Below are 15,180 nucleotides of genomic sequence, written 5' to 3'. Positions count from 1 at the left end.
AGGGACAAACCTGCAGGTTTAAGTCACTTGTGAGGGCTGTTTTTCCAGTTGCCTTGATGGAAGGCTTTTGCAGATAAAAAAAACTGATAAATGGCTGAAGGGTTGGTCTTGTTGGTACGTTCTGGGGAAGATATAAACATATCTGGTTATCCTTGTAATGGATGTGTGAGTGCAAAAATATGTAGACAGACTAAGAATATGTTCAGCACATTCAAACAACACATATATTCCCCATTTACTATTAAAATAACAATGCCGAGAGTAAAACAGGCTTTCACTGCAGAAAGCTTCCCAAACCCAACAAACAGACATGAAAATAAGTTTTCTTGCAAAAGCAGAGACAATCCTTTGTTAGTCCTTCAGATCGAATCATATCCCTCCTGTCTTTTCAAGCATATCTTTGCGAAAGTGTACAGAGTGAAGTCAGGCACTTAATCAACATGGGCTGCCAAAACCGATACTGATATGCGATAAGTTTTTGAATGCCCGGAAGCATCATGCAGGTTACAGGAAAGTCAACAGCCTGAAGTCATAAAGCTAGCATGGAAAACAACAATAGATCAAGCTAAATAAATAATGTTAGCCTGCTGTACCGAAACAAAAGATGCTATGCACTTACCAGGTCAATTCACCGCCAGGTCTCACTTTAATACGGAGATGAAATACTAAAGAATACAAAAAAAATGGAAAAATCAGGTTATTGATAGAAGGAAGTAATTACATGATGGGCAAATTTTATTATTGCATACATGGAAGAATAAATGAGTGAAATAAACTATCAATATTATGAAAGAATGGGGTGTAGTCACCAAACACAAAAACAATGGCTCTGTAGAACTCCAATCCATAAGTGACTGAATACTCTTCTACTATTAAGCTAACATTTTGATATGCCAAAAAGAATTAAGATACATACACACAAAGTCTATTTTTAATTAGCTTTAACTATTGTTATTGATTCATTTCAGTATACAATTAACTACACTATGATTCAAAAATTTGGTGGGTTGGAAAGATTTTTTTTTGTTATATTGTTTTTGAATAACTTTTATAAAAACTTTTATAAAAACAGTAATATTGTGAAATATTATTACAATTTAAAATAAGAGCGTTCTATTTTAATACGTTTTAAAAATGCAATTTATTCCTGTGATGGAAAAGCTGAATTTTCAGCAGCCATTATAGTAGAAATCGAGATAATTATTTCAGGATTTTTTTTTTTCCAGTTTTTTTTTTTCTCCCAAAAATAACATTTATAAGAAAAATAGAACTCTTGTAAAACTATAAATGTTTTTACTGTCACTTATGATCAGTTAAAAGCATCTTTGCTGAATAAAAGTGAAAAAATACGTACTAACTCCACACTTTTGAACAGTAATGTACATTTGTACATATTCCTGCAAAATACATTTCTGTTCCAGTGACAATAAATAGTTGACAAATTTGTGCCATGACAAATAGGTCAAATGCTCATAGTGTTTGTGAGACTTCATTGACATGCACGACAGATAGCAAAGCAAAATAATCGAGCAACAATACAGACAGTTGTGCACGGCTGAAACTGCTGCAGAAACGCTCACAAGGTTAAGACCGAGAGACAGAGACAGACCTGTGTGGACATGACTGACATTCCTAAATATCTGCTTTTAATTCTCCTTCTGATTCTTTCCAGATTCACCAGAGATTTGGATTAAAAGATAATTATGTAGAAGATAAATGTCATTTCATCATTATTCCTATTCACCTGAATAGAAATATTTGCCAAAGAGACTAACAGTTAGTCAAAATGATAAAATGAATGGTAAGAAAAAAAAAATAGAATAGATCTTCACAAATGTCTTTTTTATATATATGTTGTGAAAAACATACAAAGCAAACTAACCTATTACTGAAAATATCTAATAAAGACAAAAAATTCGCAGGTGTTCTAAGAGGAAATGAACTAAGGTTGTATGTTATCTATGACAGACATCAGAAAACAAATGAAGGGGAGTTGGGCTTCGTTCCCTCCCAGGATGCATTTGTCATAGATGAAAAACTTGAATTGCAACTTCCAGTTAATGATCGGATACATTAAGTTAGTAAAACTCTTCAGATCTTTTCACAAAATGTGCATCTCAAAAATTTAAGCTTATCTAAGAAACGCAATGCAAAGGCGGTTTTGCATGCAATTTCTGTGTGTGTGTTTGTATTTCTGTGAGTGTGCAGGCAACTGCGTGAGTCATGCTAGTGTCTTATCAAAGAAGCATCTCTGTTAGACAAATCAGTTGCATTTACAAATGAGATCTCTCAATGCTTAGTTTTAGCATTTCCAGTATTTCCTGTCTTTCCATTTGCAACCTATCCTATCAAAGTCAATTGAGCCTTCCATGAATTAATCGGTATTAAAGCTCTTCTTGTAGGGATTAGACGTTTGTCTTAACAAGACAGACTTTTTTGTGTACTATCATCTACCTGATAAAACCAATGTCAAAACTTTTCCAGACTAAATAGTTTCCAGACTCCTCTAGTTTCTTTGTCTTTTAGCACAAGATAGACATACATGCTGTCGTCTGCGTTCAGAGTCAAGTGTAGAAGGACTAAGTGTGGAATGCTTGGCAAACAGACCTCAGCACTTGGGAGTATTTGGTGATAAAATGTTTGAAGAAGGGAAGAGAGTGGAGAAGAGAAGACAGCCATTTGTTTTTAGAACACAAAGGGAATAAAAATGTCCTTAGTAATGGCCCAACAGAAATAGTAAACCCCGAAATGAAAATTCCAGTGTTAATCCAAACATTCCGAATATGATGTAGCAGAACACAAAAGATTGAACATAGAAGACATTTCAGATGTGGAATATATAGTGTGTGAATCATACAAATCAACTACTTTTTGGTGTTTCCTGTTTCCTGGTTTAAAACAGGTTTTTGGAACAACACGACTTTCATTTCACATGAACTATTCCAATAACAGCACATACTACAGTTTAAAAGATTTGGGTCAGGTTTTTTGGGGGGAGGGGGATTGATTACATTTATTCAGCAAGGATGCATTAAATTGATCAAAAGTAACTGTGAAGATATTTATAATATTATTTATTTTTTTTTAAACAAAATTCTTACCTACCGCAGATAAGACTGAACAATAATTACTAAAAAGACTTGAGTTACGATGTAGCAATAATCAAGTGTTTCCTGAATAACTGACTTCAATTTGTTTTAAACAGTGCCTTTGGCAAATCTAAGTGACTGGAATGGAATCTGGAAGTGGCAGAAAATGACTCATCCTCTCTGACAAACATATCTCAAAGTCATCAAGGGGAAGTCGTGGCCTAGTGGTTAGAGAGTTTGACTCCTAACCCTAGGGTTGTGGGTTTGAATCTCGGGCCGGCAATACCACGACTTAGGTGCCCTTGAGCAAGGCACTGAACCCCCAACTGCTCCCCGGGCGCCGCAGCATAAATGGCTGCCCGGTGTGTGTGTGTGTGTGTGTGTGTGTGCACGCACTTTGGATGGGTTAAATGCAGAGCACTACTTCTTAGTATGGTCACCATACTTGGCTGAATGTCATATCACTTTCTTTCTTTTCTCAATTTCTTACTGAAACCACCCCTGTATCCTGTGAGGTCAAAATGTTAAGTACTGAAGTCATTTGCATGTACAATCCAGAACCGTCACTGCCTAATGATTAGGTTTAAACATCTGAGGGTACAAAAAATGAGAAGAACAAGACATGGGCGACATGGAGAGTAAAGATCTATAAGCCAACTAACAGCTTTTAAAGCTTCATTTTTGATTAGAATTCAAAATCAAACCTATGTTTATATGGATTTGCTGAATGTGACGAGAGGGAAGAGAAATGAATTTTAGACGTACTCTGTTTTTCTCTTGCGCTTTATAATGTAAACGATGATGAGCACGACCACAAGCACACCAATTACAATCCCAGCGATCGCTCCTCCAGACAGGGCCTTGTCTACCTCACCGACCTCTGCAAAACAGGAGGTGTTTAGATTATTATAGACAACACACACACACACACACACACACACACACATAAATGAAAACATTCTGTTACACCTGCCAATGGCCGTTTTACCAACCATGTAACTGTATGTGCATCATTTAATTAGAAAACAGTCACATATCTAATTGCAATAGATAAACATAATAATGTTTAAATTAAAATAATTAAATCAATAAAAATAATCACTTTATTATTACTATTTTACATAACTGAACAATTTGGCTCATATTATATATGACCCTGGTGCACAAAACCAGTCTTAAGTCGCTGGGGTATATTTATAGCAATAGCCAAAAATATATTGTTTGGGTCAAAAATATAGATTTTTCTTTTATGCAAAAAATCATTAGGACATTAAATAAAGATCATATCAAAACTTCATTTTTGATTAGTAATATGCATTGCTAAGAACTTCATTTGGAAAACGTAAAGTTTTTTTTGTCACCCTCAAATTCCAGATTTTCAAATAGTTGCATCTCGGCCATATATTGTCATATATCCTAATAAACCATACTTTAAAGGAAAGATTATTTAATCAGCTTTCAGATGATGTATTAATCTAAATTTCGAAAAAAAAAAAAAACCCTTATGAATGGTTTTGTAGTACAGGGTCATATATAATGTAAAATAGCTAATATTAATGGCTGATAAGTTTTAACTTGGCCAGAAAGCAGGATGTTTGATCACTGATTTAATATACCCTTTAATAATTTAGTTATTCATTTTATTAAGTAGCATTACTTAATGTAAAACATAAATATTAACTTATTATTAAACAAATCTGTCTTGCCAGTAAATCAGTATATGATTTATCAGTATTTGAATTACAACTCAAAATTGGCATTAATCGGCATAATGGCCTTAACCGATAATCTTAAAATGCCTAGATGTGGGTTTTAGGTTTTGTTAGCTGAGAATGGGAAAGAATCCTTGAACTGCCACATTTACCTGTGACTGCAAGTGTGTGAGTCGCTGAGTTAATCATTCTCGTGATGGGGTTGAATGCCTCGCAGGTGTACAGGCCACTGTTCGTGATCTTAGCCTTGTTAATTGTAATGACTGCATTGCTGGAGTTCATCGCTGTACCATTGTGTTTCCATGAGTATATACTGGGAGGAACAGACTCTGCAGAGCAGGTTATTTTTACAAGTTCTTCAAACTTCACATTTCTCTTCCCATCAACCTTCACGTTCTCTGGACCATCTGTGGGACATCGGAGAGATTGGCTCAGTCACATTTACATCACAGCTGGTAACAACACAAGCAGAAAGCATGATAGGCTAATGTTTAGACAAGACAACAAAAGAAAAGTGATACAGGAATCACACGTCTCAAGTGAAACACTTCCCAAAATGATGAAATCTCAGCCAATCAGAATGCTTAATTTTCAGCAATGAACATAACAGGTGGATTTATGATTAATGAGATTTCAGTAATACAATGTGGAAAAAACATAATATTATACTAATTTTGTAATAATAAATATCTAGAAATTAAAATAAATTATATTATTTTATATCTTACATTTAATTTAAAATGTATAATACAAAAAATATATAAATAAAAATGTATTAATAAAATTATATTTATTAATTATAATTTATAAATAATGTATACAATACAATATGTGTAAATTTAAACCTTTTAAAATCACGTCTGGTTGAGTCACAGTGAACTCTTGTATGAATAGATGTACTGTATGAGCGATCACAGTGAAGAGCAGATCACATAAACTGTATTACAACTGAAACTATCCTCTTTTGGATACTTACAGATGATGACCATCTTATAGGTGCTTTCGTCTTGGTTGACTTTGTTCTTCAGCTGGCACTTGTAGTCGCCTGCATCCTCTCTAACAACTTTAACGATGGTCAGAGTTTTCTTGTCGGCTGAGAGAATGACACGGTCACCAGGAACCAGAGGTTTGTTGTCCTTCAGCCATTCCACACTTTCGGCTTTTCCAGTGGCTGCCGAACAGGAGATGTTGACCGTGCTGATGCCAGCGATGAGAAGTGATGAGGAGCTGGAGATATTTGTACCAGATAAGGCCTCTAGCAGAACAGAACAGACGAGAAGACAAAAAAATAAGTGACACTGTCAGATTATGGACCCTCAACGACAGACATAATGTCAGTTAGCAGGACAGAATAAAGTTTGAAAAGTCGCTTTTTTGCTCTTTGAATATATTTAAAAATTTAATTTATTTCTGTGATGCAAAGCTGAATTTTCAGCATTATTAATCCAGTCTTCAGTGACACATGATCCTTCAGAAATCATTCTAATATACTGATTAGCTGCTCAAAAAACATTTCTGATTATTATCAATGTTGAAAACATTTGTGCTGCTTCATATTTTTGTGAAAACCTTTTACTTTTTTAAATCTGTTGATGAATATAAAGTTACAAATAACTAAAAAAAATGTTTGTAAACAATCTTTTGTGTCACTTTTGATACAAATTTTTATACTGTACATTTGGAAATCTTTCAAAAAAAAAAAACACTTTTGGATTTTTTTTAAATGTTAAAATATATAAAAACACATTAAACTCAAACTGGTGAATTTCAGTCCAACTGTAACCTTGTGTCTAAGTGGGTGATTCTTGCCTTAAAAAAATGCAAAGACAATTCTGGTTGGGATTTCTAAATTAACTTTGTTTTGCCATTATTACCTGCTGAAGTTAATTACTGACAAGTAGACTGACCAATAGCAGGGTGTGCGAGAAGTAGGGATGTACAGAGAATTGTTAAATCGATAGAAATACAATACATATAATGTAAAGGGCCCATAGAGAGCACATCAATTAGAAAGCAAAGCCAAACCTGGACATTTTAGGCAATTAAGACATCCGGTCACCCTATGATCTGGCTGAGTGAGATAACCTCTCAACAGCTTCATTCACCAAAGCATTTACAGTACTTTTTAACCATGGACTTTGTTCTGGCACTATCCTCTTGTTTGTTCAGACATCATTACTGTGGAATGTACCAGTCTGATTCAGACACATTGCATTCACCGAATACTTGCAAATTTACCGTTCAGCACACATTGTCTTCCTCCTTACCGCCTGTGTTTTTAGTTTCGGGTAAGACGCATGCAAACAGCTGCAAATTAACTCTCTCAATTCATCTAGAAATACTTTCGAAAAATGAATTTGTAACCCAAGAGAATTCTTCAAATAAGATCTTGTGAAATCTGATTTGCATGAACGGTTTGCATTAACATTTTGTACAAAATCAATGAAACAAAAACACATTACAGTTAGAAAATTTAAGATGAACCTTGCACTGACAGATCACTTCAGTATTCTGGAAGTGAAACCTTACCTAAGGCGGTACCTGCCTTAAAACGTATGTGACTTCAGAAAGTTTGTATTCTGCTTTCTTGAGACTGTGGTTTTCACACATGTGGAAACACCTCAGGGGAAGACAGTTCTTTACAAAAGCCACAGCGCCTGAGACCACAGGTTCAGATGCCGTGTAAAATCAATCTGCCCTCAATCACAGAAAGCAGAACATTCCTGAAACCTCCACCCACTAATGTTAGCGGATGCAGACCTCAGAGTGAAGCAGTTAAACATGTTCATCTTTTAAAAGCACTTGTAAGCCAGGAAGCCATTCTTGGTGATATTAAAAGTATAGTTCACCCACAAATTAAAATTATATCAATGTCGTTCCAACCTTGTATGACTTTCTTTTTTTCAGTGTAACATCAAAAAACTAATTCTGAAAAGCAACCAGCTGATTTTTTTTTCATGCAATTACAATTAATGAGGACCTGAAGCTTTCAGGCTTTTCAAATGATGAAAATGCATCTTGATCTTGATTGATTAATAAATTGTAAAGGACTATTGAACATTTAAAGAAGAGCTAAGCAATATGTCAAGATTTTTGGGAGTCTCAGCTTAAATTTCTATCTGCTCCTCATTTGGAATCTTATTTTTATGCTGTCTTTGTGTACTTTTTGAAGTTTCAAATCCTCGGTTCCAGCTCGTTGTAATTGCGTTGGAGAAGTGCAACCAGCAGCAATTCAACTTTTGTGTTCCAGGGAAGAAAAACTTGCAGGACTGGAATGACACGAGTACTTAATAACTTAGAATTATGTAAACTAACCCTTCATCATTTAACAGAGATCTCAAATCTCATTTCAGTCTCGTTTCCATCATCCTTTCAAGGCCAATATACTTATTCCTCTTCCAGAGTACTCAAATTTTTTTTCTTTTTTAAGCCTTATCTCACTTCTTGGCAATGAAGACTCCGTGGTAAAGCATGTCTATCTCTGTTCTGGCCCACTGCTAATCAAAAGATTTCAACGGGTGTCTTTACTAACTCACACTCTTAAAACAATGGTGGTTCTATGCAGACTCTTAACAATTACATTTTTTTACTGGATTGTTCTTAACGGAATAAATAAAGTTATATTTTAAGTAAATATGAAAAAAAAAGTTTATCATCAACTTATTGTCCATGTGATTTGAGAATAAATAATAATAAAAAAAATTCTCATTGCTTCTTATTGGAACTTATTTTTAATAGTGTATGCATTTGCATTTACTCAAATAGCAGTAGTAATAAAAGCACTAGAGAAACAATGCATGGTTGATTCAACTTCCGTTTGTATACAAAGCATCTGTACATGCCTTTAGACTTCTGACTTACCCAGAACAGACACCACAGCAACCGGCGATGAAATGTAGCGGTTAGTCTTCGCATTGTAGGCCACACAGCTATAGTTTCCACTGTTTGTTTCATCTACATTGGTGAGGGTAATGCTGGCTGTGGTCTTCAGAGGCATCTCCCCCCCATTAAACATCCACTTGAGCTGAGCAGGAGGGTCAGACTGGGCAGAGCATGCCAGTGTTAAGTTAGAGCCTTTCTTAAGAAATGAATCTGTTGGCGTTTGTGTCATGGCGATTTTCTCTGGGCCATCTAGACAAAGGAATAAAGAAGAAAAATGCTGATTGAAAAAAAAGAAGCACAAGTAAAGGTTCATAAAGTACTTGCTTTAAAGATTTTTTTATAATTTTAAGATTTTAGCAAATACAATTTTAGGTTTTGAAAACAAAGGCTTAACAAGAATATAAGTTTTTACTAGAAGATAAACAAATGTTGTGTCATGTTACACCATTTCACATCCTCCATTTTATCAGGAGAGTGTAAATGTTATCTTTAAATCAGGAGGATGTATTTTGACTATCAGGATGTGGTTACTGTTCAAATTTTGGCCAATGAATTTTTCTGCAACTCAAAAATGTTTTTAGAAAGCATTGATAGTCTAAGACTCCAGATTCTGCTGCAGTGCATTTACTTCATGACCAAACCATGCACGTCATTTAATCTGGATCCGTTTAGAATCTAAATGCACACATCCACAAACAAACACTATTCTAAAACATTCATCCTCTTCCTGCAGTTCACAAGCTCATTCACAACCATGTTTTATCTAAGCTCAGTCTGCATATTTTCCTCCACCTGCAACAGAACTTGTCTGAACTAGAAAGTATTTTCTGATCTCTAGTGTTGTGTGCTTTCTAGTGCACACCATCTGCAGATACAAAGACTGCAGACAGTAAAACAAAAGACAACCTTAACTTATCTGCATCAGTAAGTGTATGAGTTAGTTTCACTGCAAGTGTTTGTTTGTGCAGACATGTGTGAATTTGTGTGAAGACACATAATCAGCTTCATTGTAAAATCAGGTTCATTATATAACACATTTCCATCATTGTCTTAATAAAATAGTTCAGCCAAAAATGTAAGTTGTGGCATTATTTACACAATAACACGAAGAACTCGCCTTCGGAAGAGAGCGAAATGTAAGTCCTTTTTAATTGATAATTTTCCCCTCTGCTTAATCTTACATTTATCCCATATTCACAGAGCCGATCCTCCCTATGCGCTAAATATGCAAGCTGTGTAGGGCCCCCGAAACACCAGGGGGCCCCCTTGCTCTAAAAGATGGTTTAATTTTTGTTTCTTTTTTGAATTTGGCCAGTGGTAATGAAAAAATGAATGATCATTTCTTCAACAACCAACGATCCTTTCTACATAAAAATCAGTCTAATCATGTAATGTGAATGTCGTACAGTTTCGCGCGAGACTTAAAAAAACGAGGCAGAACAGTTTCTCAAGCACTTTTCGCGAGTGTGATTCGAGACGGAGTGAAACAGACAAATGCGTTTCATCCATTAGTTCACAACCAATCATAACCCACAACAAAAACCACCCCACCCCGTCCTGCCGACAAAGTGTTGCATAGGGCCCCAGAAGTCCACGATATTGCATATTCGTGCCAAAAAATGGTATGTTGTGTAACCTGGACAAAAACTAGGTACAAACGAGAGGATTTTCAGTTAAAAACAAGTAAAATTTTGAACTGTTCCTCACACAATGCTATAGAATGGCTTCTAAATGCTTGTAATAGAGTGCAGAAATTGTATGCACCACTTACAGTGCTTATTTTTCTTTAGACCTTTTTTTGTCATTGCTTGGAAAGTATTGCATAAACATAACAGATTACATCATATGGGGTTGGAATGACAACTTTTTGGCTGAACTGTTCTTTTAAAGGCATTTGTGTATTTGTGACTAAGCAAGTGTGGGTGTGATCAGGTACATACAGATCACAGTGAGATTGAAGGGAGAGCTCGTCCCTGACTCCACTGCGTTCTCTGCAATGCAGAAGATGGGTCCTCGCAGATCTGTACGGCGAACTTCAGCAATATTTAACACATTGCCAGCTGCGTTTAGCTGTACACGCGTGCCATCCACCACCAAAGGGTCTGAACCGTTCATCCACTTGTATGTAAAGGAGCCTTTGGCAGAGCAGGTAAGAACCACGGTGCTGTTGAACTCTACTGCTTCAGGTACATTCGATGAAATCTTAACGTCAGTTATGGGTTCTGGAGAAAAGAGAAGAAAACCATGGATTGTGTTCAATCAGAAAAATCTTTGTTCTTGCTTAGACTTTCCCAAGGAACCCACATGGAAAAAACCTATATAAACATATGTTTCAATATAGGTTTTGATATAGGTTTTTAATATATGTGACCTATATAAAATTGGCCGTTTTCCTATATTATATGTACATATATGCACATATATATATGTGCATATATACGAACATATATGTACATATATGCACACATATATGTACATATATGCACGCATATATTTACACATATATGTACACATATATATGTGCATAGATATACCTATATAGGTACATATACATACATATATGTGCATATACACTCCATATAGGTTTCATATATGCGCATATATCCACATATAGGTTCTTTCCATGTGGAAATGAAAACTTAGAGACACCTGAGGTTAAGTGCCTTGCCATAATAGTGACAGGTCATGACTTGCTTTTTGGTGGATCCAACCAACATCCTTTGGATAACCAACCCTGAGATTTGACAACATACATCAAGAGAGCCTCCTAGACTGATCTAAAATCTCTGTCAACGTTTGATCTTCACTCACTGAATGAATGTCTTTAAAATGAATCATGTTACAATCATAAGTTTAAATCAAGTCATAAAATGAGTCATCACTACTATCCACCAGGGCCGATTCAATCATATTCATTGTTCTCAAGAACCAAATACAAATTCCATATCATCTGAAACTAACCCACTGTTTGGCTGTGAGATTAACTGTTTTTGTTATTCTGTGCAACTCTTTCTTATAGAACTACTGTGAAGTTCACATTAAGTATTCAATTAATGCTCTTAACAAATTTGTGCGGGACTTGAACCTTCTTTAACTCTTCATTCACCTGCTCAGACATTCACCACCATAGAGTCTAGTCTCTCACTGTAGACCTTTGATTGCACTGGATAGTCAGTACTTACCAAGAACCACGAGATCAATCCGTCCATTCAGTTGTTTTCCCTTGGGAGTGACTAGACTGAGAGTATATTCCCCTTCATCCTCCTTCACCAGCGGCCCGAGCTGAAGCTCACACGTCGTCTTATTGTAGATGACTCTGCCAGTGTATTTCTCATCAATGTCTTCGGTGTTTGATGATGGAATGTTTGTGATTATTGGTTTAAGTTCTTTAACATTTTTGAAATTCCATATTATGGTTACAAAATCCTGCGTTGAGGTGATTGTTGTCTTGAAGGTCACATTTTTAGCTGGTCAATGAAGTAAAGAGAAATCTAAACACCTTTGCTTAGTTCTTAGAAATGCATACAAGTATTTAATGAATAGGTTTATTTTATTTGTTACATTTTTTAATAATATTTTGATTTAATAAACCAATGGTGGTGCAACTAACTATTGAAAGTATGCTCGAATTACACCTTGCACCTTGAATATACACATGAGTACACAACAGGTTTTTTGTCACATGACAACAAAATGGCTTAGTTATGCCACACTGAATTTGATTTGGCAGACCTTTTTTTTGTAAAATAATTTCCTTAAATAAATAATAGGCTATAAAATAATAATGGTGGCAAACTTCTAAACTACAAAATTATTGAAAGCATTTTTTTCCAGTTTTACAGACTATTTAATGATTAGCAATTTTTTTTTTAAATAAATAAAAACACACCACAGACCCTTAACCATAGATCGACTCACCGACAACGCTGTTCATTTTTTCCATGACAAGCAGACCTCCCTCGGAGCAGCATCCTATAGGAGGAAGCATTTTCAGTCAGGACACAAATAAAACTACACCTTACACATTAAGTCCTGGTGTAGGCTACGGTTTAATATCTTTAAATTAAATTTAGATACAAAATGTTAATTTTGAAAATTTAAAAATAAATGTCTAAAAGTGCTAAGTGACAATTTTATCTTTTTTAATTAGTGTTTTTAGCTTACCGAGAGCGGACAAAATGAGCAAAGGCAGCCAAAAGTTAGAGAAATCCATATGGAGAGATGCGAGTCCTTGGAGAGACAGACAGGAATGTGAGACGGTGTGAACTCTCTGTAAGAATTTGAGAAAGCTACAGTACCACTACACGCCCAACCAGTTTATCAGAAAGCCCGCCCTGTTCAACCTGTAGGCTACTCTTCTGGTGTCATCTTTTACTGTGCTTCATTAACATTGGGAAACATTGCCCTCTAGCAGGCTACTCATTTGTCATTGGCATTTTGTTCCTCACCACAAACAAGCGCACAGCATGTTGCCTATTTGCATAAAATACTGACAAACTGTCAGTAGCCTATAAATAATAAGCATTAAATACAAAAGCTCGCACAAGATCAGGCTAACATGTTAACATTGAAATACGTGCACGTAAAAAACGTCCACACGTAAAAATAAATTATCAAATGTATAACAATCTAGGCCTGCAAATATAAATAAAATTAATAATATCAATTCTATATAAAATAAACATGTAAAATATACAAATAAATGTGAATAAAATTATTATATATATATATAACCTGCTTCATACCCCTTGTTAGGAATCATTGCATTAGGCAATTTAAAACATTTAACTTCTACAGTATATAATTTGGGGATGAGGATTTGTATTTATGGCTTCTACTGACTCCTAGTGTCAAAATGAGACTCTTCATGCTTGCACATATGAGTGGCAGAAAAAAGGAAAAGCCAAAATTCGGTTGTAAGTTAATAACTGGCAATAGTGATCTGATCGCTAAACGCTTAAAGGAGCTCAAAAAACAGTGATAACATTTCTTTTTCTCCATCACATGCAGCGTCTTAGATCAACATTTATATCTTTTCTGTCTTACTTTACCACCATGGCATCATGAGATAAAGTGACAGACTTGTCTTTTACCTAGTTGTCTCTTTGGACATGCACTCCGAGATATTGATAAATAGTGTTTTGGGGCTTCAAATTTCTTAGTCTTTGATAAGAAAATGTGATGATTCATCTGTGAATTCTATATTGCTTTCGCCTACCAGCCACATGCTGCAGTTCTTCCTCATCCATCCCTCAGTCAAAGGACACGCAGCTGTGCTTGTGTGGCTCTGCAAGAACACCTTACAGACACAGATGCCCGTGAAATACACGACCGTCTAGGAAGCTTTACAGGTGTTCACACTTCTTCCAGGATCCCCTGGAGAGATGAATGACATGGAATAACACTGCTGGCAGTCGGTCTGCTCAAGAGTGAGCTGAAACTGAAAACAATCATCTGAAGATAACATATTTTTGTACCATTTTCTGATTTAAGTATACCTCCTACTTATAACTGCCCTGGGGTAGTTATTAGTTGCGAACTAAGCAAAATGACTTGTAATCACATGGTTTCTTATCTAGTACAGGGCCACAAATTAGACATTTTTTACCCTTCAGGAGGGAAAAAAATTAAGTTAATACATTTTGAAATAGCTGTCAGTATAGTCTAATAACGATTGTGTCTCGGGGTACATTATTGGCCAGCTAATTTCTATTATATAAGTGTGTATGTGTATATATACCTACTGTTAAAACATAAAACATGTTAAAAAAATCAAGTAGAAATGCCATAAAATAATCAGTTTTTCATCACTATTGTGAAGTACATCAGGGACACCACACATTTCTGTCTTTGGAGAGGGGACTAGGGACAGTCCTGGCTTATTTAGTGTCCAAGACAAGATGCAACATGACTAAACAGGGGGAAACTCTCTTTAATGACTTATTTTTTTAAAGCAATTTCAAGATTTCTAAGATTTCAAGTAGTGCAGTGGGATAATATACCAGAGTCAAACTCCACCTTAAGCTTATTGTTGCATTTTGTAATTAAAAAGAGACTGAAATAGTCTGAAATAGTTGACTTACTGTCCCATTATAAAATAAAAAAAAGCACAAACATTTCTGTGGAAGTAGCAAACTCAATTAGACTGACCAAATTGAGACATCACATGCAAATGAATGATTTTTGCCACAGCGTTTAGACCAACACATTTTTACCTAAAAATTGTGCATTTTATTTTATTTAGGATATTGATTAAAAACCCACTTGACTGTAATGTCAGGGAGCACACAAGGGGAACAACACATTTGAGGTCAAGTATTTTAAATGCATGATTACAGCATCTCTCTCTGTAACGTTCTGACCCTTTCACTAGGACTAGAAGACATTGTTTAAAAATAGATTTTCATTTTGTCCTATTCTGTAATTTCCTTTAAACCAATCTTGCTCGTATCACTTGAAATAAGTCTGTGCTTTTTCCCATCTTCTCTCATTTTGCT

General features: G+C 35.3%; 1 protein-coding gene across 1 annotated transcript; it reads right to left on the bottom strand.

Annotated features, from left to right (window-relative positions):
• Nucleotides 1–570: 570 nt before the first annotated feature.
• Nucleotides 571–12,976, bottom strand: LOC132103955 (carcinoembryonic antigen-related cell adhesion molecule 5-like). Its single transcript, XM_059509067.1, has 9 exons — nucleotides 12,848–12,976; nucleotides 12,602–12,655; nucleotides 11,866–12,150; nucleotides 10,624–10,905; nucleotides 8,663–8,932; nucleotides 5,778–6,056; nucleotides 4,954–5,208; nucleotides 3,855–3,969; nucleotides 571–665 (listed from the first exon to the last, which is right to left on the bottom strand). The coding sequence occupies exons 1-9, from the start codon at nucleotides 12,894–12,896 to the stop codon at nucleotides 647–649; spliced, it is 1,608 nt and encodes a 535-aa protein (XP_059365050.1). The 5' UTR covers nucleotides 12,897–12,976; the 3' UTR covers nucleotides 571–646.
• Between the last annotated feature and the right edge of the window lie 2,204 nt (nucleotides 12,977–15,180).

The sequence above is a fragment of the Carassius carassius genome, chromosome 25 (assembly GCF_963082965.1).
Source record: "Carassius carassius chromosome 25, fCarCar2.1, whole genome shotgun sequence".
Taxonomy (NCBI): domain Eukaryota; kingdom Metazoa; phylum Chordata; class Actinopteri; order Cypriniformes; family Cyprinidae; genus Carassius; species Carassius carassius.
This window is presented reverse-complemented; position numbering and strand designations above follow the sequence as displayed.

Excerpts from the sequence above, each read along its gene's own strand:
- LOC132103955 (XM_059509067.1), bottom strand. The coding sequence starts at position 12,896 with ATGGATTTCTCTAACTTTTGGCTGCCTTTGCTCATTTTGTCCGCTCTC. Across the intron at positions 12,656-12,847 it reads GCTCATTTTGTCCGCTCTCG|GATGCTGCTCCGAGGGAGGT; the intron begins GTAAGCTAAAAA and ends TTCCTCCTATAG. Across the intron at positions 3,970-4,953 it reads TCACACACTTGCAGTCACAG|AGGTCGGTGAGGTAGACAAG; the intron begins GTAAATGTGGCA and ends CCTGTTTTGCAG.